The sequence below is a fragment of the Zosterops lateralis genome, assembly GCF_965231275.1.
Source record: "Zosterops lateralis genome assembly, chromosome: 5".
Taxonomy (NCBI): Eukaryota; Metazoa; Chordata; class Aves; order Passeriformes; family Zosteropidae; genus Zosterops; species Zosterops lateralis.
The window spans coordinates 60,371,460-60,399,349 of NC_139766.1; the positions used below are offsets into that span (position 1 = coordinate 60,371,460).

The following is a 27,890-nucleotide window of genomic DNA, read 5'->3' on the forward strand; positions in this document are numbered from 1 at the left end:
AATGCAAACAGCAGGATTAAAAAACATCTATAAAATAAGGAGAGAAGGGAAGGTTATTTGTCCAAAGTTGTACTGATGTAAAAGAGAAAGCAGCTTCTGTGTGACACCAGAATTCTGGAATACTTTTGTTGGTTCTTTTTGAAAGACAGCTTTCTCTGAATTAAGGGTAGATACTGTACCAGGAGGAATACTTACCATTCTCAGTGGAAGAAGAGAGAAGTATGAAAAATACCTTGGGAAGTTTTTCAGAAGCATTTTCCCTCCCTTATTGCAGCTGCCACATCACAGTACTCTTTGTTCTTACACTTGTTTTGTGAGTGAGAGCAGCCGCCACTAGTAAAAACACAAAACAGCAAACATGGCAAAAAACAGTCTGAGACCTCCCCTGACCTCACTTGTCACTGTTATTTAAATGCTCTCTGTCCTTCTACAGGCTGGCGAAATGGAATGAGGGTCACTAGTTAGTTTTTGCAGGCTCTAATCCCTAAGTAAGCTCACAAAAATAATTCTAAAGGATTCTAAAAAGCACCCCTCACCTTCTGTTAGATAATTTGCCCTCTTCTTTTCATTAGTTAAAAAGTATTATATTGTTTAATGCTGCTGCTAAGGTCAGTCAGCATTATGAGGAAGAGGAAGCTAGTTTTCCCATCTAGGCTGAACTGGCTTAAAGGATGCTTTGTGTGTGCAGGTTCATGTATCTCTGCCACATAACAGAGCCAGCTCTTGGGTTGAAGGCAATAGCTGTTGGAAATGTCAGTGCTGGAAGAAGAAATTTTAAGTTTCCATTACTCATGGTTTGCATCAGTGCTTGTAAAGCTTAAAAGTGGCCCATTTCATAGACTGAAGCTTTTGCATGTAGATGGGGCTTTTTTGGTAGAACCCTAAACTGACATCGATTGCTCAGAGACAGTATCTCTACCTGTTTACAAAAGACACTGAGCAATAGAGACCAAGCACAGTACTGGTTTGCAGGTCTATGAAATTTGTTGGTTCATCTAGCCAGCAGGTAAAGAGCAAAAAAGGGGAATGCACACAAAGCTTTCTCCTGCCTTGAAATAAAGGAGCAATTTAGAACTTAAGTCCATTTCTCGCGTCTTTTCTGTTTACCTTTATCATCTCCTCGATACATTCAGTCAAAGCAGCAGGGAAGATATCAGGATGTAAAGAGACCCAGTAACTCAATCTTCTCAAAGGAGAGCATTGTCACTCATTTACTATGATTTCTGATACAGCTTGAGTATGAAATGTTATAAGTAAAATTGAGCCAAGTCTCATTCCATACCGTGCTCTTAGGCACTACCACAGAGCACTGTCAGAAGACTGTATTTAGGTTTATAACATATGAACATAGATTTATATGTATTTATACACGCATATATGTCACAGAGACAAGAGCACACAAAAAATACACAGACCAATTTAAACAACTTTTTTTTAAATATACTTCAGAAGATTTGTGTGAATGTAAACACTGGAGAAACTTGTGCAGCAGAAGTCACTGTTGGCACTAGCATTTTGACCTCTTAAATAAAACTATGCAGGATTACATCTTTCACTGGAAATGAAAAAGATGTTTAAAACATTGTGGAATTTTGATTACTGCTTCTTAGCCTAGCACAAAAGATGCTATAAATTGCCTAACAGATTTGTGCATGAGACATATTATATATGACACCACACTACTGAGTTCCACCATTTAATGAATGGCTACCTATTAAAAATTTTTATAGGCAAACCAGGAATCTCTTGCCCTGTAGCCTTAATGGATAGAAATAATAAGGAAATCATCAGTTTACATATATGAAAGTAATAGTTTCTATATATTGTTAATAGCATTTGTATGCTTAACAATGCTGATAACCTATGAAACCCCATTAAAATCTTTGAGTGTTGTGTAAGACAGAACTCTGTAAAAAATAAGGCACAAAATATCCTTATGCACATCCAGCTGTTATGGACTTCCACATTTCTACATTCACTCTGACTATAACCTCATGTTCACAATCTGAAAATAGAGTGCACAGCTTCTCTGATAATAAACCATATTCTCAGAACACTGTGGACAGATTTAATGTTTCACTATGTTCCACTGACCCTCATTTCAGCTTAGATTTAATGCAGCTATAGTCTAAACAGATTAAAAGGTTCATAAAGTTTAAGAATTAACATGTCAGGTTAATAAAAACACATTGTAAGGTGCCCATCTGTGAGCATCTTCCATTCTTTTAGCTGATACAGACTATGTTTATTTTGTACAGAGCATTAGAATAAATAACACAGTATAGTACTGTATTATTAATACCTCTCTTTTTTTTGGTATTAATCTGTGCTTAAGTGCCAAACGTTGATGCTGTTTAAATGGTCTCTTCCTATGTTTGAATACTGAAGTGCTACAAAGTGAACTAACTGCCCAGCTAATGTCCCGATCCATGGTAACATAAGTAAAATGCTGGCCTGGACCAAAACATTTTCCAACAGAAACCTGAAAAACAGCAAAAACAACAACATGCAAAACAAACTGGTGCTTGGACTTTAGCCACCACAGAAATAGAACTTAAAAGACAAATGGGCAGAGTGGAAAATATAGTCACAGATAGATTCCATTTTTATATCTTCTCAAAAGTTCCAGAGTGATTAATTCTAGGTGACAATCAGGTAAAAAGACTGTATTGTACCAGTCACAGACACTGGACAGTTCCTGCCAGCTTCAGAACAGCAAAACCACTTGTGTAGTTCAAGCCAGTTTTTTTGTGTCATAATCACATCAATATTCTTTTCAGAGGCAGAATTTCCATCCAGTGGATCTCAATTCACAGAACATCACAGTTACACTCACTCCATCTACTCAGTCACCCTTAGAATTAGGTACAATGGTGCACATGTCTGAATTCATTATGGAACAGTCACTGGGCTTCCTCTTGTATTAGCTTTGTAGTGACTTTTCCTGTTTCATTCTGAAATGGTGTGAGAATCCTTAATTTTCAGTTTATGCTGTCTTTATGGCTGCTTCGGTCTGTATTGTGATTGTTTAGTTCTTGGTTTTTCCATTGGATGCTTGTTCCGTTCATGGGCACTGAAGTCACCAAACTCTTAGACTGGGAGCAGCAACAGCAAAGACATGACTGAAAATAAAGAGAAAATAATAAATAAATAAATGTTAAGACAAATGTCTGAGTTCTATGCAGATTGCCAGCCACATTTTTCATTCAGAAATGACAGGTAATTCTGGCTGAAGCAAGTGCTAGCTATATTCAGGGACATTTTTATCCTAGGACATAAATGATCCTTGTGATTGAACATCACAAATGCAGCAAATTAGGCTCAGCCTGTGCCTCTTATTTATAAAAAACTTTCACAGTATGAAAAGGGAAATTTTTTTGACTAAGGTAAATAGATTGAGAACTGACAGAATTCAATACATATTGTTAGGTGCTGGGTTGATTGTTTTCCCTTCTTTATCATTGTACTTCACAAACTTAGGGAACAGCATGCTGCATGGAAGAGAAAAGAAGAAAACTTCCCCAGCCCGTGGCTTAGGTCTCTTTTTACATCTTAGAAAAAGACAAAATTGTTTCTGAAAATGTTCAGTGAACACACTGAGGTGCAACATGTTGCATAGTTAGGAATAGAAGCTGACTTCTTACTTAGCATGTGAAAATGCACCCTTAAAATAGCTTGTTAACCTGAAGCAGGCTACAGACAAACAAGTATTCCCTAAGTCTAATAATTCTTTACATTTTTCTCAATGGTTTGGATTCTGCCTATTCTCAGACTTAAAGTTTAGTGGTACAGTCGTGTCATCCCCAGTTTTTCATTGCAGATAAAGCTATTTCAGTCTTACATTTCATTACTTTCTTTACGCTCTTTCTTTTTGCTTCCTGTGTTGCCTTTAATAGGTGGACAGGGACTTGCAGAGGTACAATTGTCACAAGGAAATTATTTTAGCCTTAAAATATGTTTGCATGTGTAGGAACTGGAAAACACAGGTAGAAGACAAAGCATATTTAATTGCCAAAGTCAACTCGGGTGCCTGATTTGGTATTCAAGCCTGAAAATTTTAGTCATTAATGAGATTGCTTAATGCAGGCACCTTGGTGTCATCAAGAGTGGAAAATTGTTATCAACCAAATGCTATTTCATGTGCATGTCACATGCAGATGAATAGTATTTACAAGAGCATGTCTATCTCAGTTTACACATCTGAGGACTATGTCAAACTTATTATTGGTTTAGTATTTCAGATAAAGTGGATAGTTTCACTTTCAGCTTGGTACATGTGCTATGTGAACTGCTAGCTGCTAAACCACACAATTTATCTTCTTTCACTCCTTTGCATGCCTCTTCTCCCATCTGTTAAAAATTGATAACAGCCTAGTGGTTCAATACAGTTAGCTAATGGGACTACACAAAATAAATCTTATCAAGAGAAGCTTACCTGGAAACAGTTTTTAAACTTCTTGCTCACAAAATACAGAGCTATGGGGTTTATACAAGAGTTCATGGTTGCCAGGTTGATGCTGATGTAATCCAAGGGCAGCAAGAAACTAGGCAAGAGGAAGAAAAACATTTAAACGGTTCATGTGCTGCAGAAGCATCCGTGTTCCTTGTGGTTACAGCCTCTTCTGTCACACAAACTAATTCTCTCTTACCTAACTCCCTCAATCTAATCTTGTATCATACTGTGTCTATAATAACTTGCCTCACAGATGTTCAAAAAAATCCAGAGCAAAGTGATTGAAATGATGACAGACAACATTTGTTGAGATTATGCTACCCCATTAAAACTGAAACCACTGAAAATAGGTGCAGCTAAAAATTAATGAACACCACAGTTGCATTGCACAGTGACATTCCTCACAGAAAGTCTAAACATGCAGCTTAGAATATTTTTTTCAGTGCAAACTATTGGCATAGAAAATGAAGTACCTGAGCAGCTCACATCTGCTGGGGTCTCTTTCATTGTACACCATTTTCTTCAAAATCCGGCTCAGATGGAGAGGGAACCAGCAAAGAGCAAAAATCACCACTAAGCAGAAAACTGTCTTGGCAACTTCTCGGCGCTAGAGAAAGGAGACAAGAATGTTTACTGAGTGCCCAGTTCATACTAATTAGTAATGTTGGCAGCAAAGTCAGTAATATAGATAAATTATGAAAGCATTCCCAAAGTGAAGTTTCCAGACTGATGTACTATCCTTTTGTTATGGGGTTTGTCAGGTTCTTGATCCTGGCCATCCTCAACAGAGTCTGCTTGTCACTGAGGCTGGAGCAGCTGGGCACACAGGTATTGGTGTTGCTAGGATATTGTAGGGCTCTCTCTGATATATTGTTCTATAAAGGGATACTACCCAGTATCTTGATTTTGCTTTGTGATCCTTACTCTGAGATCTTGATGTTCTCAGGTAAATAGTTCCTCTACAAACATTTTAGGAATGTCAGTGTTACAGCTCAATCTTGTAATACTTAGGAAATAATTGCAATTTAATGGGTATTTTATGTGGCTCTAGAGAGTTACAGATGTTTTACTAGATTTTTGGCAACACATACCAGCAGCGTTTGGTAGGCATGGGTTTGATAAACAGAAGCATATGAAGGGGTAAGGATTTCACTGTAACCTAACAGTGGCAAGCATTGCAAGGCTGTCATGAAAGAACTTGAAGTCAAATGAGTGATTACAGTCTTTTTAGACTTTGAATATGACTATTATAGTTTCCTCTTTTTAATAATAGCTTTTATGAAATATTAATGTGGATAAGGATATAGGGAAGGAAGAGGAAGGAAGGCCAGCAGGCAAAAGGTGAGTTAAAAAGGCAAGCATTTGTAATTTATGGCATAAAGTCTTCCTGCAGCAACCAGTCTGAGAAGTGGCCACTGCATTTGAGGATGGGAAAGGGTGGATTCCCCCACCTCCTAGTACATACCATTCCAGTTCTAATGGGTGGAGTAGCCTGTGTGTGGCCCTAGGACACACAGTGTTGCAGTCCCAGGGCCTGATGAGAGAAAAATTGGAGAATCTGTACAAGGGGAGGATTTTTCATCAGCCCTGATCTGGAATGAACCAGCAGAGGAGGAACCTCTGTGAGAATTTACTCTGATGCAGACAGGACTGCTTCAGGGATTCACATCTGTGAACATAGAAGTTGTAAGAGTGGAATTTGAGAGGCTGATGTTAACACAGGGGAAAAGCTCCAGATTGTTTTTAAAATTTCAGTTAAGCATCAGCCAGCACTGCCAAACCAGCAAAGAGACCTGATGGATCCATGAGCACCTTTGTTCTGTGATCATTTGTTTGTTCTCTTCTCCTGATGCTCTTTTCAAAGCAGCTACAGCAGTGGCACTGCAGCAGTGCAGTAACCCTGAGAAACAAAATCCACTCTTTTCTAAACTAGGTTATTCTACGATATATAAAAGCAATAAATTGCTTTTTATATGAACCTATAGTTACATATCAAAGAGTGCCAAAAGGAGGGAGGATCCATGGAGACATGTCTTTATACAGGAAAAGAAACATGTTTTGGCAAATCTTTGTAGTTAAATTTCAAAGCATTTAGCCAGTAGTGATTTGAGCTTAGAGAGAAGGAAGGCACTACTGTCAAAATTAGAAAAGAAAGAAAAGGGTTAGTTTCCAGAGCATACTGTCTTCAATGCCTCCTTATACTATGATTTAGTCTTTTGTTCCAGCTTTAAATGTGAATGCCTTAACATCATAAATAACCCACATCCTCACTTTCTACTTCAGTAGTTTACTGTATTCAAGTACACTTTGAAATACTTCTAATGTAACCCATAGAGAAAAGAACAGTATTTTCAAGCATTGGTGTTTCTAATATATTTACCTGCTTCAGGTGTTCACTGAGAGCAATTCTCAAGTTGCTGTTTCTTCTGTTTAACATTTCGCAAGTCATTAGTGTATAAAAGATGGCAGTACATGCCAGTGGCATGCAAAAATAGAAACCAAACAGCCACCAATCCTTTGCATCTTTGTAAAACTGTAGATAAAGAAAAGAGCAGATATTTTCTTGTGATTCAATGCAAAATACCACAGAAAGGTCTTGGAAAAGCATGACAGTTGGTACACTGGTATCTGTCTGCTTATTGTTGATCTCTTTTTGACCAAAATCAAAATGGGAATTGTGGCAGTGTAAACATTTACAGATAGCCTGCCTGTACCTTTGTTGCAATCTGTCTTGGGTTGGAATTAATTTTTTTTTGTTGTACTTTCTGAATATTTATATTCATTCATGAAAACTAGAATACAGCTGCATGAAAAAGGCATACCAAAACGCAGACAGTGTCAGTCTGAGATAACAAATCTTACTAAAAGCCTGTCTCAGGAAATGCCATTTACCTCTACAGCTTCTGTCCTGATGCCAAAAAAGGAAAATTCAAAATGTCTTGTAAGTTTAATCACCTTTTGTTATCAGTGAAAAGGTTGGCAGTTGGTTTGCTTATGTATGGGCAGATAGGAGCCACTTCATAAGTGTTTGTCTGATATGTGCAAAGCTTAGGGATCCAGTGGTACAGTTACTTTTAACCCCTTGATTGCCATTTGCCTTTTGTGACAGGACACTGAGGTATTGATAGAATAGCAGTTCTTTGCTCTGGGTAACTTTAAGTATTAGCTGTGATGTAAGCAGTGCTGTGAGTTAATACATTTATGTGTTGTGGGAAATACTACATTTGAAAAAACATTTAAAATAGCTCTTTTCTGTAGAGTATCATGTTTTCAGACTTCAGAAAATACTGTATCTTGGTTTTTAACTTTTATGCTCAGCCAAAAGTATGTGCTGAAATATGGCATTTCAAATACTTCCTGTGTCTAGGTTATTAGTTTAAAAGGGATGTGTCACTCTTTCCTCCAGCTTGTTTGTTCCTAGAGGATGTGCTCTCATAACATCACAGTTCCCACACCAAATGTCAAAATTCTTGTGCCTGAGGATTTTATGAATCCTGTTTGAAGAAGTCAAGCTTTTGACATTGTGTTTACCTTTAAAACCAAACTTCGAAAGATGAAAAGTAGTTGATAAAATTCATACACTGGTGTTTAAAAATGTTACTTTAAAAATCTACTTCAGTTACATTAGAAAGTTGATTTACTCAGAAAAACAGAATGCTTTTCATTTTTTCCCCCTCTGCCCTAACACAGCTGTGTACAGAATTTGCTAGTTTAGATTATGCTGCTGGTTTCTAGGCCACAATCCCACCTCACTCTGGGACACTGTTGTGTTGATTAACTTGTTTCCTCCTCATTAGCCTCCTCCCCGAGGAGGGGCTACAATCTCCTGCATAGCTGCACTTTCCCTGGGGGCAGAATTTCCCCCTCTGGGAGCAGAGCTTTTGCCAGCAGAAAACCAGGAAACAATATGCCTCGTATTTGAAGAGTCTGTACTGAGGGCAAATGTAATTACTGCTCCTTCTGCAGAGAAAAGGATTACAAATATATGGAGACAATTATCTTTTCCAGGGCAAATTCCTCCAAGTCAGGCTAGAATCACATTGGCTGGGCAGCACAACAAGATGTGTACTACGTGAATCCATTCCATGTTTACAAGGAAAACTCTGTGTCCTGTCAGCATTCCAGCCTCCAAGAGCATTGCCTGTTGGTCAGGAAAACACACGAAAGGTCTGTGTCACAGCCCTGGCCAATACATCACTCCTGGACGAGGAGTTGTCCTCATGGAGTTATAAAACCTACTCTAAAATGTCTGTAAATGATTAATTGAGGAATCTGAGTTTCACAAAACTTACATCAAAGCACAAAAATGGGTTGATTAAAGAGAAGTAGACATTCTTTTGTTTGTCTTGAAAGCCCACATGGAGCTGGTTTTCTACAGGAAATGTGCATTTTAAACAAGTTTCCAAGTGCACTCAGCCTCTTGGGAACCATAGTGTAGCATGAATCTTTTAAATCTTTCAAAGATAGTTTTAAACATGAGTAAAGCTATTAAAAAACAAAAGCTAATAATAAATCCTTCCTGAAGCTTAGTAATTATTTATTGTGGTGTTTGTGGTAGTAAATACTATAGTTAAGGTTAAAATGGTATTTCCACTTGAATCTCATGTTAGTACTTGTTTGCAACACATTGAAACAAAGCTCTCCATTTTGACTGACACATCCAACATTTACTCTCAGCTTGGACATAACTGCTGATTTGTTTCCTTAAAAATCAAACTGCTGTGGGGAGATTGGCACTTCTGAATTATAGTGAGCAAGTAAGAGATACTACTTTCTGTTAGGAAAACAAACCAAGTTATTCTACTTAGAACATTAAGAACAGAACAATAATCATTAAAGTTAGCATGCATATGAAGACCTGAACAATAATGTTTTTGAGAAGAGGGAAAACTATTCTTTTTCTTAGGAACACAGGAAGTGAAGATTGTCCAGGCAATTTGAAGAGAAAAAGAGCCTTTAGAGAAGGGAAATTTTGCTGCAGTGTGTAATTATAAATCACAGTCCTATAGCTACAGTATCTACAGTCAAATAGGCTGTAGAGTTAAGAAACAAAATATAATGAGCTCTGAGAAATTCCACTCCATCTTTACCTGCATTAGAGAATTTCTTTTGTCTTCTCTTTCAATTATCTCATGCTTTTTTTTACCATCCCTATAGTCTGTGTAACCTTACCAAAGTTGGGGAGGTTCCTCTGAAGAAATAATCATCCACAACTTTTTATTTTCTAAAATTCCTAGCTCCACTTTACCTTATCCCTCCCAATTCTAGGCCAAGTTGTGTTCTGGTCCAATAAAAGGAGAAGCACCAAACATTCAAAAAATAGAAACTTATACTCTATTATGAAAAGTTCTAGTCCAGCAAAACCAGAGTTTTTCCTCAAGACTTAAGATCCAGTGCTATCTGCCTTCTCTGCAACAAATCAGAATATTACTCTTTCATTACTGGATCAATGGTACCTAGCATTTCTCTGGATTCAGAAATTTAAAAATTAATATATTTTCTTATTATAAAGTCAGACAAAAAGCCATTACATCTCTGTGCAGTAATCTATTGGTTCTGAAGTGACTTCTCACCTGAGCTGCTTTGCAGGAGTTGATGTAGGTACTGACAGCTGTTAATCTGCAGGAACACAGAAGGTGCTGGGTAGGAAACGTGCCAAAGCAGCCTGGTGTGTCTCAGGCACTCCTCTTGCTCCTGTATCTAATTGCAGCTAACACTGCACAAGCACCTAGCTGGAGGTGTGGGTCTGTCAGCTTTGTAGTCATGATTTCTTGTAAACTAAAGAATTATTTTTTATTTGACTTTAATGAGTGTAGCACGGCCTCACCCTTTTCCTTATGTGCCAAGAGAGCTGACTACTGCATACAAAAGGATGACTAATGCTAAAACATATGTTTTGACATTTACAAGCTCCAAGGTGTACCTTGAAACTCAAAACTTTTTAAGGCTCTTGCTACCCTGATACATCTCTTGATTATACTTAGAGCAGGTGTGAGTTGCAGATGTCTATTGTAAGAATCCTCAGTAGCAAAGAAATGAAAATGCTGTAAAGCCCCATTTAATCCCTCTGGCTGAAAGCGGAGGCAAGTCTCTGTGAACAAAGGATCCTCTTTACACCAATACGCATTAGAATACATTTTGCAGTTTAATGCATGAATAAACTATTATCAGCCAGTATCTTAATTATCTAACCCTTGTACTGTGGGTTCCAAAAAAGACAATACAGGATGTTACTTACCGTCATGAAATCATTTGTAGGCTTGAGCATACAGGTAACGTAACTTACATCCTTGTATTTGAAAGGTACCACGGTAAAGCCAATTGCTTCTGGGATGGCCAGTATGAAGGAGAGAAGCCAAATGGAGAAAATTTCAATAGCAGTGATCATCGGGATTCCAATCCCCTGAACTCGGCTCCAGGACGCAACCGCTCTGTACCTGAAAGAGACAAGCCTTAGTTTCCTTCTTAAAAGATCCTGGTTCAGTGTCACATGGCAAGTAAAACCCTAAAGCTGACATCTGAGACTTGTATTACTTGTTTTTTCTGCCTATTCCAGGGCCTCTGCCAGCTGTCAACTTCCTAGGACATAACAGGGCACATTAGGGGTGGAGAGCAGAGAGCTGGCTGCTCCTGTTCTGCTTGGGTGTGGGACAGGGTGAAATTCTGCTAGGTGGACTGCACTAATGATTTCTAATTAAAGTAGGCCAGGTTTGTGAGGACAGACTATATCTTTCACTAAATAGCTGCCATAACAGAGGAAAAAAAGCTTCCAGGCACACAGCCATTCTAACAGACACAAAGCATCCATCTCCTTCAGCTACCTCAGCTGTAGCAGCACTGCTATCTAAAGTGAAGCTGTCACCTTCCAGGCAATGAAAGACTGGGAAAATACTCTCGATGAAGTGAAAATGCATTTGTTCTGTTTACACTGTTCAATGAACTGAGACGATCTTTATCTGTTACTTGTCTCTCCATTTTCAATGGGCTTGTAGAAATTTATTAGCTTTGAGACTTCAATGTCTCTGTCAGCTCTGGTCAGAAGGTTGTAAAATTATCCAGAGAAGACTGATAGGCATAGCATACAGAGTACAGTCCAGTCCATAAATTAAATTTTCAGTGGTAGATTTAAGTGTTGTCCTACAATGACTGCAGTAAACTACTTACTCAGCATTTCCAACAATTTAGCAAAGACAGGATCAGTGGAAAGACCCAATGTTATTTTTTTGATCTTATAATAATCTGAAATTCATTCTAGAGAGCTCTCTGTCATTAATGATGTAACAGCTTTTAAACTGCTTGTTTTACTTCCCTAAAATAATAGCACTTTCCCATTTGGAATGACAGTGCCACATGGATGTATCACGGCATCTACTGATGAAATAGTCTTCTTTAGTTGGAGATAAAGTCAAGAAAGGTTCCTTGGTTAAAAAAAAATCAGATTAAGAAGAGAAATACTGGATTTTGAATTTTTGAGATCACAGAATCACTGAATGAACTAGGTTGGAAAAGACCTTTTGAGATCATCAAGCCCAACCAAGATGGAAGGAATGAAGAGCTTCCAATGGGAAAACATTTTTGAGGGATACAGATCAGGAAAATTTAGTTATCAAAAGGCTCAGTCCTCCTTTAACCAATACAGTAACATTGGATTCATACACAGGGCATTTCTTCTGATTTCTTGTGTCACATCCCCTTCTTAGTTTGGAAGTGTGCTTGTTCACTAGATGGAATACTCGGGAATTCCATCCCCTGTAGCCTCAGTGTCAGGGGAATGACAACACCTGAATGCAAATCCAGGCTTAACCCCCTCACAAAAACTTCAGCAAGTATTGTTACCCAACACCACTTGGAGTTGTCAGGGCCTGGCATGCCATCACCCCTGCAGAAAACTGCCTTGTTATCTACAGCAGTGTCATGCACAGCACTGTCACAGGTGTACTACAGACAGGCTCTCAGGGTAGCATTTCTACAGAAATGAGCGTATGAATACTTTGAGCATAACAAAGCAAACTACAACTTGGAATTGCACATTAAAAATAAAAATATCTAAAGGCATCCTTGTATTCCAAGAATGTGAAAAAGGGGGGAGGCAGTGATTCACTGATGTGGAGGTGGTCTCTCTGAGACCATAGAAACAAATAAAACTCTACTGGGAGAATTAAAGAAATATCCAGCATCATATCATCTCACAAATATTCATATATAAATCCAAATTTAATTTTAAAAAAATTGTCATCCTGTCATATTTCATTTTGCCAAATACCAAATTCTGGCTTTCATCACCAAATGGAATATTCATAGTAACTTAACCTTTCATGCAAATGTTCAAGTATTTGTGAACCTTAGAAATTTAACAATCAGTTTAAAGTTTACTTTCTACAGGTTGGCAATTTTACAATAATTTCCATCAGCTGCACTAGGTACTACCCCATCCTTGACTGATGCTCTTAGCAAACAGGGGATTGTACACTGTATATATTTCTCAAGTAGCAAATATAAAGTTTGTTTTGTGTTACTTCTCTAACTATGTTAGTGACAACCAACGGGTTGCAAACTGTTAATCCAATTATTTCCTTTCTTGCATTTGTGCACTGGTTATTTTGAGTTTCATCAGTTTTGCATATGAGATCACTAGGCAGAGCAGTAAGGATTTGGGTCCTGTAGGTATTTTACCGATTTTTCTTTTTCTCAGTTTACAATTCAAATGACTCTCAAATAAGGAATTGTTAGCTGAATAATTTTAATATTTTCAGCTAAAACATAAGCTAAGTAATTAGATCAGAATTTGCTGAATGTGTGTTAACCTGCAATTACTCAGTCTCTTTACTCACTGCTGTAGGAGTGATTTGAAAAATAGTGGTAGTAATAATTTTTCAGGTGGGTGTTCTGTGGGCTATGTAGTATAGAAGATCTTTGTCTAGCCACAAACTTCCCACAATTAAGAGTGAGAAAGTACTGCAGGGTTTATTTCCCTCATACTTGGAAAACATAGGATGTCTGCCAGGGAGTTGACATAAAATACATGCATAACGCATTGCATTTAATTTCTCAATCTAAAATCAGTGTGAGATTTGTCTAACTTTTTTTTCCTGTTTGTTTCCCTCTTGTCTCCAATCTTGTCTAAAATGTTCACTTTTTTCCCCAGGTCACTTTCTGTTCTCTGTCTGATGTTGTGGCTCCTCTTCTCTCTCCCTTTTTCATTTTCAGCTGCTCATGCATGTTCTGTCAACTTGTATACATACATACCCTTAAATATTTTGCACTCCTATCTAGTTAGAGCATGCTTAAAGCTTTTCTTTCAGGAGGATGTCTTGGCTGGATCTGACAACATCAGTGGGTGCTTTTGTTCCCCTCTTCCTTTTAACTTCAATTAGAAATCAGGTGATAATTAGAAAATTAGGTGTTCAAATGGTCCCGTAATATAACCAGTGTCTGTTCTGCGAGTATCATCAGCCCTTTATAAGAGTGAAAAGCAATGCAGGAAACACAAGGGACAAGATCAAGCACGTATGAAGCAACGACTGTCAAGATGAGTGCCAGGACAGTTCCTGAATGTCCCTACTGATACTGAACTGTTCTGCTTTGTTATTAGCAACCACAGCTGTTCTTCATTTTACACAAATATCTTAATACAATAAATCTCTTAGAGTTTTATTTTAGTGGCAAAATCTCAACTTGTCTCATACACTTACTGTGAGTTGGTCCAGATAACAATACCTACTTTAGGATTACTGTTCTATGCAATGTGCTATGCAGAGGAGGCAAGAAGAGAGTGCATTCACATGAAATGACATCCATATCTTGACTTTTCTTCTTCAACCCATTTCTTCATCAAAGTCATTAAGCCCAAGACATAAACAAGAGTAAAAACTCAGGCAGGGAAATATCCTTCCTCTTAGTCACACTCAGGCACTGTTTAGAAAAAGAGTCACACTGCCATGACCTAGAGTTTAAAAATGCCTGAGGGGCATCTGAGGCAACTTCGAAGTGAGCTTCCTCCAAGGGTGAATGGCTGGCTTTCTGTCAGCCTCTTAAAACCCTCTCCACATGAGAGTGGCCATTGTTCCCCTCGGGCATGCACAGTTAAACCTTAATGCAGGGCAAGTCACTCCGGGGCAGTAGTAATGAGGGGAGTTTCACAATAGGATGTAGTTAGCACAGGAAACTGTCCTGACAGAAAAAAAAAAAAATAAATCCCGTTCGAACTTAAGGCTGTTGTCTGCAACAGGGACAGAGAGTCCACAATGACTAAAAATATATATAAAAATATTTTTTAAAAAACCAACTCCGGATTCACTCTACCAATTGACTCCACCTTTTCTCTGTCCAAAAAATGCAATATATAGGGACCCAAAATAATCATAAACAAGATAGCTTTCAGGAGCTTCGTTTAAAGCAAGAATTACCTCACCTGTAGACCAGAAACAGTGCAGCTGTGACAGCACACTATTTCATATTTACTCATTTTCCATTCTAGAAAGCAACCATTAGCTGATGTGGAATTTTGTGTTAATGTGCCCAACTTCCCGTGTCCAACCTAACTTATTGAAGGTGCTCTGAGCTTTCATGGTGATTGAACCTAGATGCAATTCTTGTTAGCCAATATCAGAATTGGGCTCTATACATCTGTTTTCTAAGACACATCCTCTGCAACCACTTAGTAGAGTAGCAACAGATAATAAAGAATATGTCCTTGGCAAAGAATCTAAACTGAGGGAGGAAATTAAATAGTCTGAGTCTGATCCCATACCAGACTTTACACACAAATGGAAACAGCATTTGGTTGTTGTGAGGATTAGCAGTTCAGTCCTTGTAAAAATAGGTATGCATCTACAAAAAGGTAGCTTCAGCTAACTTAGTTCCAATTTATAAAAACATACATAACAGTGGAACATCATCTAGTGAAACCACAGCTGTCAGAATTATCTAACAAACTGTCTACTTCATGTGCTTGATCTATGATTTATTCCTTAGCGGTTCCTGGGATTTTATTTTATGGTGGGCAGATATTGTTTGAGAAATAGAATTCTTTTTGTAGTTTTCAGACTCAAAAAATGGAAGCAGAACAGTTACCTGTATTACTCGGTTTTGTGGGGGTTTTTTGGTAAAATTATGGCTTTGGCTGATGAGGTACTAATGCAGTAAGGAACTGTACTTCAGGTATGGACACTTCTAAGTGATTTATCCACTACAAACCTAGTACATTAACTTTTTCTGTAAAGCCAAACCAAGATAAATTTTAAAGTTTCTTTGCATCCCTGTACTAATACACATACTGCACTTCATTTAGCAGGATTTTCTGTATTTAGAGATATTGATATTTTGGAGTAGAACACGGTCAAGTAACTCAAGACATAAAACCAATTTTTACAGAAATCAAGTATTCATCTTCCATTGCTTTCTATGTCTTAAGAAAAATAGCAGGGGCATTAATTTTCAAACTATCAAAGCAAGTTTCCAACATGTCTTTCCATAGAGCTCTGAAAATTTTGAAAAGTTACCAGAATAAACTCTTGTTTATTGCCCATAGGCAGTTGCCAAAGTCGAGATGGCCACTGCACTCAAAATACTTCAATAGAAACCTCAGGGACCTTCAAGCATCAGCACCACATTATGTCTTTCATAACTTTTCTATGTAGCAATCCTATGGGCAGCTCCAGCTCTTTCACTCCTTCTTCTGCAGTTCCAGCTCACTGCTTCCTGCCCCTGGCACAGCCACCTAACCATGTCTGTCCCTCATACAGTGGCTTACTTTGTCTATTCCTTCCATGCCCCCCTGTCCTGCGAGGTCCCTCCTCGCAGCACTGCCAGCAAACCCAACTGGCCCTCCACCAACTAACTCACTGTTTTATCGCACCCAGCTGCGAGGACAAGGCTGTTCCCACTCTTTGGTAATTAACACAGCTGCAATACATTGGAGGCAGGATTGCCTTTAGCACTATCTCTAGCTGTCTAAAACAGGCAGTGGGTTGAAAAACTAATTTTTAAGCCAAAATATTATGATCTTGTTCAAATACCAAACAAACCTGAGTTCTTATGAAAGAAAGAAATCTGAATACTGAGTCAAACCCCAGTACATTTTTGTCTGGTAAAAGAATGTGAAATAATGCTTTACCAGAGCTTTTTAAATACCTTTAAAAAACATGTAAATTTCATTAGTCCAAGGACTTAATATTATACTTTAAGCCTTATACAAATGTGGCATTAGCCAGAATGTAAAAGACCAGAATCTAAGTTATATCTGTATTGTACTCTGCCTGCTAAGAAGACCATGCTTAGTGCTCCCAGATTTAGGAAATCTGCACATGCAAGAACAGTGCCAAAAGAGTAAAACATACTGTACCTGTCCACACTAAGGGCACACAGGTTAAGGACTGTGATTCCCACTGATGCCTTCTGGATAAAGGGGAGGAATTTGCAAAGAAACTGTCCAAATTCTGTGTTTCCAAAAGGCCACTTCTGAGCAAGGAGCTAAAGAGAAGATACAAAATAATCAGAATATTTAAACAAGTATGTCACAATTGTAGTTATTTCTTGTCTTAGACACAGCCATTGTAACCTTGAATTCTCCATACATCAAACATATCTTTAGTACTGAGTGAATCTGGGAAGTAACTGCTACCGTGGAAGCACAGAAGTTGAAAGTTTACACTTAGATGTTGACCTTGTGCTGTTGCAATAGTAAATTGCATTGCTAAAAGTTTGGTTTTTTTCTATGACTGTGAATCTGCCAGCAGTAATGAATAATGAAAATCGAACTCAAGCCTGTCGTGAATGGTTGTGATTGGCATGTCCCAGAACCAGGCAGCCCAGACATAACTCAGGGCTCATAATGAAATACCTCAGAGCCAAGTCCTGATGCTGCACGCAAGTAGATTCTTGTCATCCTAAATCTACCGTTGTGTAACTCATGGGAGTATTCAGTGCCAGACTCTGAGGAGTGTGAAGAAAACACTGTGCATACATAATGTGTTCCATATTACATTTTAAAGGACAACCGTGCAAACATGTGGGCTGTGCTTCAAGGCAACAGAAAGGCATCCACTGGAAAGATGTGTGACTGAGGTTTAGGGGAGTATTTCCAAGGAGGCATTTACATAATAAATATTAGTACAGTCATTTATGTGCACAGTTGTGAAGAATTAGCATATAAATAGTAATATAAACAGCTATAACTGTTAAAGCTTTGAACATGTATTTGAACTGAGCTTTGATAGCAAGTATACACGCAAAATACAAGACACAAAATTATTCAGGATCATTAAATCTAGGACTGGCTGCAGAGTCACAGAAGATCACCCTTTACTTGTGCTAAGAATAAAATGGCAGATTACATTCAATGTAAGTAAGTGTAATAAATGAAAAAATATTGAGTCCATACCAAGTACTGAGCCCTAACTTAGGTATTTTAACTCAAGTGAGGGATATTTCAGCCCTCATGAATAGTTCTATTGAAAAACAAAGTCACTAAACCTTCTCACTCTTGCACTACCATTTTGTTCATCTTCTTCTCTAAGTCTTTGCTGCTGAAACTTTCTCAGTGGTAGGATGTTCATGTTTTGAGAGTTAGCTTTGCAACCACAAAGACTAGAAATATTTTTCAGTAAAAGCTCAGGTCCTGGAACACACTTGTCTGGTAAAAGTGGGTGTATGCTAGCTACAGAACTAGAAAAACAAATTCTGGTTTTAGTATTCAAAGTAAACATTCTATTTCTATTTAAATTAATGTTAAATTGAACATGCTAATAATCACTACCTTTAGCAATACAAATGTTAACTGTGGGAAGTTCAAATTCACATCTGCCTTTATCTCAGTTAAGGTAGGTGTTACCTTTCTGTTTTTTCATAACATGAGTTTTTCAGAGAACTTTGCTGTAGTGTATAGATGTTTATCAAAAAATTCTACCTGAGTAGGAATTAATCTTCTCCTCATAGTCCTGCTGTGGATTTTTTGCACCCCCTCTGTTTTATAGTCATCCATCAGAATGCTGAATTACTTGTGATTTTGTCCCCCAAACAATACCTCAAAAATGCTGGAAGCAGCTATGCACTCCACATTGTCTGTGTATCTCTAGGACTATATTAATACTGTCATTTCAGGACAGATTTTAACATAAGGTATCCCAGTTTAGGTTAGTTACATTTGATGAAAGGGAACCTCCCTTTTCTCAAAAGGCTAAGGATTGGATTGCTAGAATTGGTGATTAACTGCAGTCAGCAAAGGTGATAAGTTTATATCTTCAAGCCCTTGATTAGTTCCTCTGATTCTATTTGTATTTATAGTCTGAATGAAATACATAGAAAGCTCCAGCAGAATTGTTTTCCAGATTGGTTTGCAATAGTGTAACAAATGTTTGCAGAGCATATTCTGAATTTTGCCTAGAACTCTCAGAAGAGGTTTTAATTTTTATCAGAAAAAAAAGTTGAAAAAAGAAGGGATGATCAGGACCCAAAGTAATTCAACCATATTGTAGTCATGTGGAATTTCAGCTCCAAACTCTTGGCTGGGTTTGAGTAAAATCAGAGTAGTTCACAGGCTGGGAAGGCTAAATTTTAAATGGTACTGCCACAGAAAAGCAGCTCTAACAGACTTCTGTCAATCTGGTGTGCCAATCAGAGCCCCAAACCCATTTATCATTACAGATCACACTTTAAAAGACATCTGAGAAGCCACCTGTTCATTTCAGAGCCTTGACTGTGGCTGTAGCTACACCAGCAATAGAAACGAACAGGCACTTTGTAGTGACTGTGAAACACTGTCACTACAAGTCAAATATTAGCTTCAAAAAGAAAAGTGTTGTACTTGAAAAAGGTTCACTAACTCATTACTCCTCACGGGGAAGCTTTAGCATGCTTCCAGCATGTACGCTTCAACCCCACACCCCAGGAAGCTCTCCTTTTTTGAGATTAAAAGTGTTTTATTCCTTTTGTTTCTTACACTTTCCACTAATTGAAGTAATATCAGTACCAAATCATTAGACATTCTTTTCAAGTGGGTTTTAATCAAAATCCCTGGGACCAGTTTTTTGATTTCAAGATTCACTTTGCAATAATTTCTGGAGGTGTGCTCCATTATCACTCCGCATCAGCTATGCATTCATTACCTCCCCTTGGATCAGGTGCCAATTTTTTGTCTTCTGTAGATATTTTTAGTCAGCAAATCTGATCCTGTCTTTAATTTTATTAATTTTTGCATCAAAAAAAGTCCATTTCCCTCTGTCCTGCCCTAGCATGGTATGAAAATTTCAGAAGGAAATAATACATTCACTTTGTATTAAAAAAATGAGCCCAGGAACTTAATTTAATTAATCCTGGTTTTCTTAGGTACAATACAAGAACTGGAACTACTGGCTTTGCTCCTAGAGTGCTTTGGCATATTTTAATATCCAAACAAAATTATTAAAAAATCCTGGTAAATTACATTTTCTCTCAAGGCTCTGGGATAGAAGAAATCAGAATGATTGCTCCTACTTGTGTCCCAGTTCTCTATGAGTTGTGGAAGTGGATTGTTCTTTTGCAAACCCACTTACAAAATCTCTGAGGTTTCAAAATAAAACATGTGGCAAAGGAAACACACTTTTCCCTTGTGTAGCTTGCAACTTAGGAGTATTTCATACTCTGGTGCAATTCCTGGGAAAAGAGTATGGTCAACATGTATTTTTGCACTGAAATCAGAAATCAAGACTGCTCTTTAAAAACACAGCAAAGTGACCAGACAGCCACAGCTTCCCTGAGCATCCTCCCTTCTCTGCTGCTTTATATGGCCTCTCTGCCCTGAGCTGCAGCTGAAGACAAACAAGACATCAGCACTGAGAACATTCCTTTGCAGTGATTTTTAAATGTCACTCCGTTGATTTTATTCTGCTGCTGCTGCTATTTTCTAACCCCCATCAGTATGGGTAGCTGATGTACAAAACATCAAGTCCCACTGTGCATCCCAAGCAATTTATATATAGTCTGAAAGAGAGAATGTTGTAACCCCACCACATGAGAGCTGTTGGCCAGAGCATGTTCATGTGCAGGCACAGTGTTTATCTCATGCCAGGCTGATGCTGTGTGTTTGCAGGCAGATGTTGGCCCTGGAGCTCAGCCTGAAATGGATGGACTTGGTTGGGTGCTGGATGTGAACTGGCTCTGAGCTGCTCTATTAAAACTCCTTCAGCCCAACAAGCGCATGTCAGGAGGTCCTCTCTCTCTGCCTTGTGGCACTGAGGATGGCAGCAAAGGCTTCATACGTGCCCTTTCCTTCTCTGCTCTCATCCTGGTGCTCTAGAGACTGCCTCTTCCTATATCCACTTGGGACCATTGTCGTGCTGACACACAAGATGTTCTTCCCAGAAATTGAACTGTATTCCACACACACAGTGCTTGCCCCTCATGCTGCTGCCATCTAGGACACTCTCCTGAGTTTCATGGCATTTAAATGTGCCATGATACTGCTGGAACAACTTTGGCACCATGGAAGTCAGATTCTATTCTGTCCTCAGGAACAGTAGAAATACTTTCTTTATTTGGCAACTTAAGTTACACTTGCAGTAATCAAGAAAGGGACCAAGCCAGAAGATTTTGTCTGTATAGATAAATTCCAGTTGTATAAGTGACCAACATCTCCTAACTGGGGAGCAGGAGTTACAAAACCAGTGTAGTCTGGGGTGATTTTCTTATTTTCTTACCTTGCCACAAAGCCCAGAATTAAAGATAAGGGAAATTCTTTTGCTTTTGTTACATCAGCACATTTGAGTTTGCTGCTTTTTTTTTTTTTTTTTTTTTTTTTTTTTTTTTTTTTTTTAAGGCTAATTTCCTCTAGGAGATATTGAGCTGTCTTGATAAAGCCCTGTCTTAAATTGTGTTCTACAATTATATATGCCCTTGTCTGCTTCAAGGCGTGGGCCAGACAAAGTATCTGGTGTTTTGGGTAGAATCCAGGGGATATCTGGCTCAGCACGGAAGTGTCTACATTCTATACCACCGAGTTGACTGCATGAAGTGACAAAAGATGATGATTCTGATTGAAATGTCTCACCTGTCTCTGATCTGCTTAGTTAGGAATAAGGATGTATTGAGCCTTCAGCAGTGGTATTTTGGTTGTGGTGACTGAAACAGGACCCTTCTTCCCTCATGAAATGTCATAGGTTAAGAATTCATTGCATGTTTTCAAGCCTTCCCCTTCTTCCTGAAACCCATATATACAGGGGATAATTGCATTGCTGGACAAAGCTCATCCATTTATTGTTCCACAACTCAGCTGTGCCCCACCACTTTGCAGGAAAGAGGGAAAGCTGTCAGGGTGGAGAGGAACACAGCCTTGTCTCTATTCCTTCCCACTGCTGAAGTGAAAAACCTCAGATTTTGCAAGAACAGGGACTAGAGAAAAACAGTAGATGAAAAAAGAGAACCAGGGTAGCCTTTATAATGCAGGGCATAAGAGCAGTATTGAGTACATGGTGAGATGATTGTTCAAGCTTCTGCCAGCTTCAGGATCATTTGTTTGTTTCCTTATATTTAGATTCATAACCCTGGCATGGTAGAGAAAACACACTGTATCTCTTCTTTGCAGGAAATACATTCCTGATTTTGCTACAACCAAGAACTGTCCTTTTTCCACTTTGGGTGGATAAAGGACTGACTAGTTTTCTTTCTGGAAGGAAGAAAGGTTATGTGGGGATGCATGAGAACCATCAAAGACATTTTTTACTCTGAATTTCCCTGCCAGAGCTTCTTTGCTTATCTTAGCTCAGCTGAGTAGAGGTGAAGGTAGCAAAGGGTCTCATGCCATTCACTGAATGCCTACAGTGTTTTTCTCCTGCTTAGGCAGCTATGGAAGGGAATGTATAGTTTTTACACAAGGGAAAATAGATTATACTTCAAGAGATCCTGAAAAGTAAGGAAACAAATGTCCTGGTTTTGCAGCAGAACATTCTGTCTCAGCTAACTGGGAAAAAAAAAGGAATCCTCAGTTTTAAGTTCTTGTTAAAATGCTTATGTTTATTACAAAAATCTACTTAGCAGTTAAGCATTCCTAACAACTCTAGGCATCTCCCCTGTGGTATTTTTGGTGTTTACAAAGCAGGATTACTTTCCATGGTATTGGCTATCTTCCCATCCTGTTAGGTAAACTGTTTCTCAGGCTGGGGCTGCTCTTCTTCAGGGAAATAAGCTGCAAGGTGTGCTGATGTGCATGGTGATTTGTTTAAAGGAATTTTTTTCAATCCCTGAGCATAATATTTCTTTTGTTATTCTTCCAGCTGTGTTTTCTTTTGTGTGTTGCTAAAAAGAGTGACAGGATTTCTAAGAAGTTACTGCGGAACTGTAAAGCCCTGGATATGCACAATCAAAACAATTCCATGTTATCTGTAGAGTTCAGCTGGTTGAGAAATAAAGACAGAAAACACACTATAATGGTCTGTTAAACCTGCAGTCTCTAAGTACTGTACACTATTTCAAATCCACAGAGCAGCAAGGCAGGCATGAGGATTTGAAGATGAGGGAGGAGCTGTGCATCGATAGGAATATATGTCCCACTCCTCAAAGAACATCCAGGAGTTAAAGGCAGAGTGGATCTTGAGCTAAGACCTAGAATATAAAGCCTCTTCTTTAACTGCTACCCTGGTGTGCACATTAAACACTGCTGGGAAGCTGCAGTTTGTAAATAGAACAAATTCCTGATGGATTTCCATTCCCTGCTCCATTTGGGGAAATTTCTGCCTTCAGGACTCAGTGATCAATTCCTCCGCTACCTCCGGGTTTCTGCTGTGTTTGGTCACTACATGGAGACATTCACCTGAACAACAGGTCCTGCTTGGAGCAGGTTCTATGGATTTCTGCATCACACTGTGCTACTCATTCATTGTTCTTGGAATTCTTGAGAAGAATTTATTGAAGGTCAGAATGTAGTTGTTAAGTTGAGGCCTCAGAACTTCCTGCTTGCGTCGGTACTTTATTGATAAATACACACTATACATACGAAAAATTCAGTCTTTAAAGAAGGGTTTCTTTTCCAAGTGCCCTTAACTTTTTGTGTGCTGTAGGCTTGGCTTTATACTCCTTTGGCACAAAAGATGCCACTTGTTCTATCAGCTACAAGATATGGGCCAGTGTGGTTAATTATTATCCCTATGTAGGTATAATTATTCATTCTGTTGGTGAAGGTATTCAGATATGCCAAATAATTTTTGATTCAGGAGGGATTGCTCTGACACTTACGCACGTGCTCTGGTGTTAAAAAAAGTCCATGACTAGAAATGTCTTAGCTGAGTCTTCCTTTACTGCAGACAAAATGGATGAACATTTGTTTGCTGTCAGCTGCCTTCTATATTTAGATTTTTAGTGTTCTAGGTGGACTACTCAGATTTAGATAATGTTGCATCTAAAGTAAGTATGAATAACAATTAAATAAGCAAAGATCCCCCTGTTTTATTTGAGAAAACATCTTTTTGAGCTGTCTGAGCAGTGAACACTTGCTTTTTTCCTGGATAGATGTCTTCAGCTTTATACCAGTAAAATTACTAAGAAAATGTTATGAAAAAAAAAAAACCAACAAAAACCCACCAGATAAAAAGCTGCTGCCTAATTTGCTTTGTCTACTTTATAAACTAATGGTTTCAGGAGTAAAGCATATTCTGATCTAAGGTAATGCAGTTTATGTCAGTCCTATGTCAGCCAGTTTTCAAGAAATAGAACTGATTTTTTATGTTTTTCTCTACAGTGGATAAAACTGGAAGCAGAAACAGCTCAGGACTTCCCAATAACAGTTAAAATTTTGCCATTCTGAAGGTGAGAGCCTTGGCCTAGAGTGTTTCAAGCTCCCTGAGCTCAGGAGAGAGCAGTGGACAGCAGTGTCTGTGGTGAGTACTTGTTGTTGTTCCTGTTGCTCTGCTAAACTTCTGCCATGAGATCAGGAGCAGGAACAGCCATAAGTGTTTGCCAGAGCTCAGAACAGCCAAGGCAACAGTGGTGCTGTGCATCTTCTGCTGCTGCCTTTGTACAGCCTTAGGAAACAATGTACAGCCTTTATGGAAATCAGCCCTCTAAAGAAGTTTTCTTGCATTGCATCTGAATTTCCGTGCTAAAAAATGCACATGGCAGTGATGAGTAATGCAGGTGATAGCGGCTTTCAGTTATGTGCTAATGCCACCTGATACAAGAAAAGGAACCTATCTCTTCTTCCATGCCTTAACCCTACCTCTACAGCAGTATAAAATATAAAACTTTTATTTTCTGCTCTTTTTTCCCTGCAGAGAAATAATTCTTACTGATACAGGCCTTTAGGATTTGACATCTTGAATGTCTGAGATGGGTATGTTTTGGGTAAAGAGGAGACTATTTGGGTCCTGGTGGTATAAAAATGTGATTGAAAATGAAATTGTCTTAGTTTAGTCTATTAAGGTTGGATTTATAACTGTCACCCTTCCTGTAAAACTCAATCTATGAAGATTTTTAATACTGATTTGATACTTCAAGTGAATATATTGTGGTAATTAAGTGTAATGGGGCTTTAATACATCCAGAATATCTTCAAAGGACAGTGAATATTATTCACATCACAATCCACTTAACAGTAAGGGGAATCCACTATATAATTACAGTAATTACAGAAAGTAAGGAGTGGGGTTTTGAGCCTACTGTACCACAATGAAAGGCTAAAAATGTCAAACACCTGTGACCACATCTTTAGCTGACATAAATTACATAATTACTTTTTTCCCAGCATCATATCTTTGTTAGTTGTGTAAACACATAGTAGAATGAAGGACTGGGATCTTATATTGCCAAATACTACAATTTTATAGCTGCTTCTTTCTAAGGGTTTGTAAAATGAATTTGAGTACTACTATCTACTTCTCTTTTGAAAGTAGTTTCAAAATAATTAAGACTACATTATGTTTCAGGAAAATGATTATAACTACTTCTGATATTCAATTATAATTACAGGTATTAAACATTCTGTTCTATACAATGTGGCCATCTTAACAGTGTAATATTTGTTATTTTAATATGCAGCTGAATGCTTGTTTACTCTGATTTCAGACCTGTTTTGTCCTAAAAATGAATATCTGACCTAAAAATGTATGAAATGTTTGACACCACTTATTATGTAGAATACTAATATATGGTTCAAAATGAGGCTGCCTCTGAAATTAAAATAATCTTTTAAAATGAAGTTCAGAAGGGTATTTAGAAAAAAATAAAAACACTTGGTTTTTTTGGTGGGTTTTTTTTTGTTGTTGTTGTGTTTTTTTGTTTTGTTTTTGTTTTTGTTTTTGTTTTTTTTTTTGTTTTTTTTTTTTGTTTTGTTTTGTTTTGTTTTGTTTTGTTTTTCTTATTGTTGTTTTTCCCTTAAAAGCCTATCACTTCAATTATGCAATCGTGATATTTCCAGTGGCCACCCTTCGCACTGGCACTCAACAAGAAGAGCTGAAAGGTGACACAGATTTTAGGATCCCTAGTGGTACAAACAGGAATAGCATTTGACAAAATTTAAACCCAACTCCTAATGTAAGCATCCACATTGCTGAATGGTTCATATGAAAAATGGACTATAACAACAACAACAACAACAACAACAACAACAACAACAATAATAATAATAATAATAATAATTGCATTCCTTATCAGATGTACCAGAGCTCCCTTATAAAGCCATAAATGTTTCCCTGTATCACAATTCTTGCAGCTAACCTCAGACAACAAGGTGGTTGTACATGGTAATTTATAAGTAATTTATTCTGAAAGTTAACTGAAAAATAACTAAGAGCGAGAATTAAGCTTTAAAGGTTATTTTAATTCTGCCTTCTTACATGTGGGAATTGACAGGCATTGGTGTTAAGGGGCTGCAGTTTTGTTCATAGCCTTTATTTATCCAATGCTTCTTTGCAGCACAAAAATAATGTCTCATGTAGGCTAAGGAAATTTCATTCATCAAATCAGAACCATCATTCAGCTCATCATATAAGACAAAGCAAGACAAACACACCTGTGGAATTCCAGAGAAGCGACAGAAAATTAATAGAAAAAAAAAATGGCAAAATAATAAAGAGAACATTAAAAAAGTTACTTCCAACTAAACTTCTAAAGAATTTTCAGAAGACCATCAAAACTCAATTCTGAAAGGCAAAATTAATTCCAGATTTCCATTCCTCTTTGCAAAAAAGAAGCAGAGCTCTTGAAAGGTTAGAAAAAATTACCTAATAAAAATGCTTGTTCTTTCTCAAACTTGGCTCTGAAAAGGACTCATGCCATTTTTCCTTAAAATGTGCTATCAGATATACCATGAGAAATGAGAATGCTGCCTTAGCAATTATCCATAAAGACATAAGGGAAATTTACCGGGGAGGAAACTGTAATACATCATGAGAGGTGCAGTCATAGAATGGTTTGGGTTGGAAGGGACCTTAAAGATCATCCAGTTCCAACCGTCCAGCCATGGACAGGGATACCTCCCTCTAGCCCAGGTTGCTCAGAGCCCTGTCCAGCCTGGTCTTCTGTAGGCTCTGAGTCAAGCTAAGAACCCCAGTTGGATGTTCCATTAGGAATTCACTCATCTGTGGAAGACAGGTGAATCTCAAATCAGATAGAAGCAAATCTTTCTCATCAACTTGCTAATCCAAAATACTCTACAGATATCTTATCAACAAGCTGACAATTTAACTTTCCAGGGGGAGTATTGAAAAGTGTAAAGTAGGATTTCCATTAAATCACATCCATAATTATTTACAGTCATCCTAGTTTCAAATTCATGTTATATTAAACCCAATTAAAGTTAAAAGACTTATTTGTAACTTATACAACTGGAGGATCAGAACCACGTGCTGCATTTCACCATAGATAATATCACAGAATCACACAGAATCACTAGGGTGGAAGAGACCTTCAAGATCATCAAGTCTAACCCATGCCCTAACACTTCAACTAAACCATGGCACCAAGTGCCACATCCAGTCTGCTTTAAACACTTTCAGGGATGGTGACTCCACCACCTACCCAGACAGACCATTCCAGTACTTCATCACTCTTTCCATAAGAAGCTTTTACCTAATGTCCAACCTGTATTTCCCTTTGCACAGCTTGAGACTGTGTCTTCTCGTTCTGTCAGTTGCTGCCTGGACAAAGAGACCAACCCCCACCTGGCTACAACCACCCTTCAGGGAGTTGTAGGGAGTGATAAGGTCACCTCTGAGTCTCCTTTTCTCCAGGATAAACACCCCCAGCTCCCTCAGTTGTTCCTCACAGGGTTTGTGTTCCAAGCCCCTCACCAGCCTCGTTGCCTCCTCTGGACGTGCTCAAGTGTCTCAACATCCTCCCTAAACTGAGGGCCCAGAACTGGACATAGCACTCAATGTCCTCCCTAAACTGAGACGCCCAGAACTGGACACAGCACTCAATGTCCTTCCTGAACTGAGACACCCAGAACTGGACACAGCACTCAATGTCCTTCCTA

General features: G+C 38.2%; 1 protein-coding gene across 2 annotated transcripts in view; it reads right to left on the reverse strand.

Moving 5' to 3' along the window:
* Positions 1-634: 634 nt before the first annotated feature.
* Positions 635-27,890, reverse strand: part of EDNRA (endothelin receptor type A) — a 33,786-nt gene continuing 6,530 nt past the window's right edge. For both annotated transcript variants that reach the window (XM_083861543.1, XM_083861542.1), the window contains exons 3-8: positions 16,797-16,924; positions 10,692-10,890; positions 6,834-6,986; positions 4,927-5,060; positions 4,436-4,544; positions 635-3,122 (exon numbers count right to left, since the gene is read on the reverse strand). In XM_083861543.1, the coding sequence (XP_083717669.1) occupies positions 2,982-3,122; positions 4,436-4,544; positions 4,927-5,060; positions 6,834-6,986; positions 10,692-10,890; positions 16,797-16,924 (864 nt within the window). In that variant the 3' untranslated portion in view covers positions 635-2,981. The remainder of the gene's footprint in view (positions 3,123-4,435; positions 4,545-4,926; positions 5,061-6,833; positions 6,987-10,691; positions 10,891-16,796; positions 16,925-27,890) is intronic.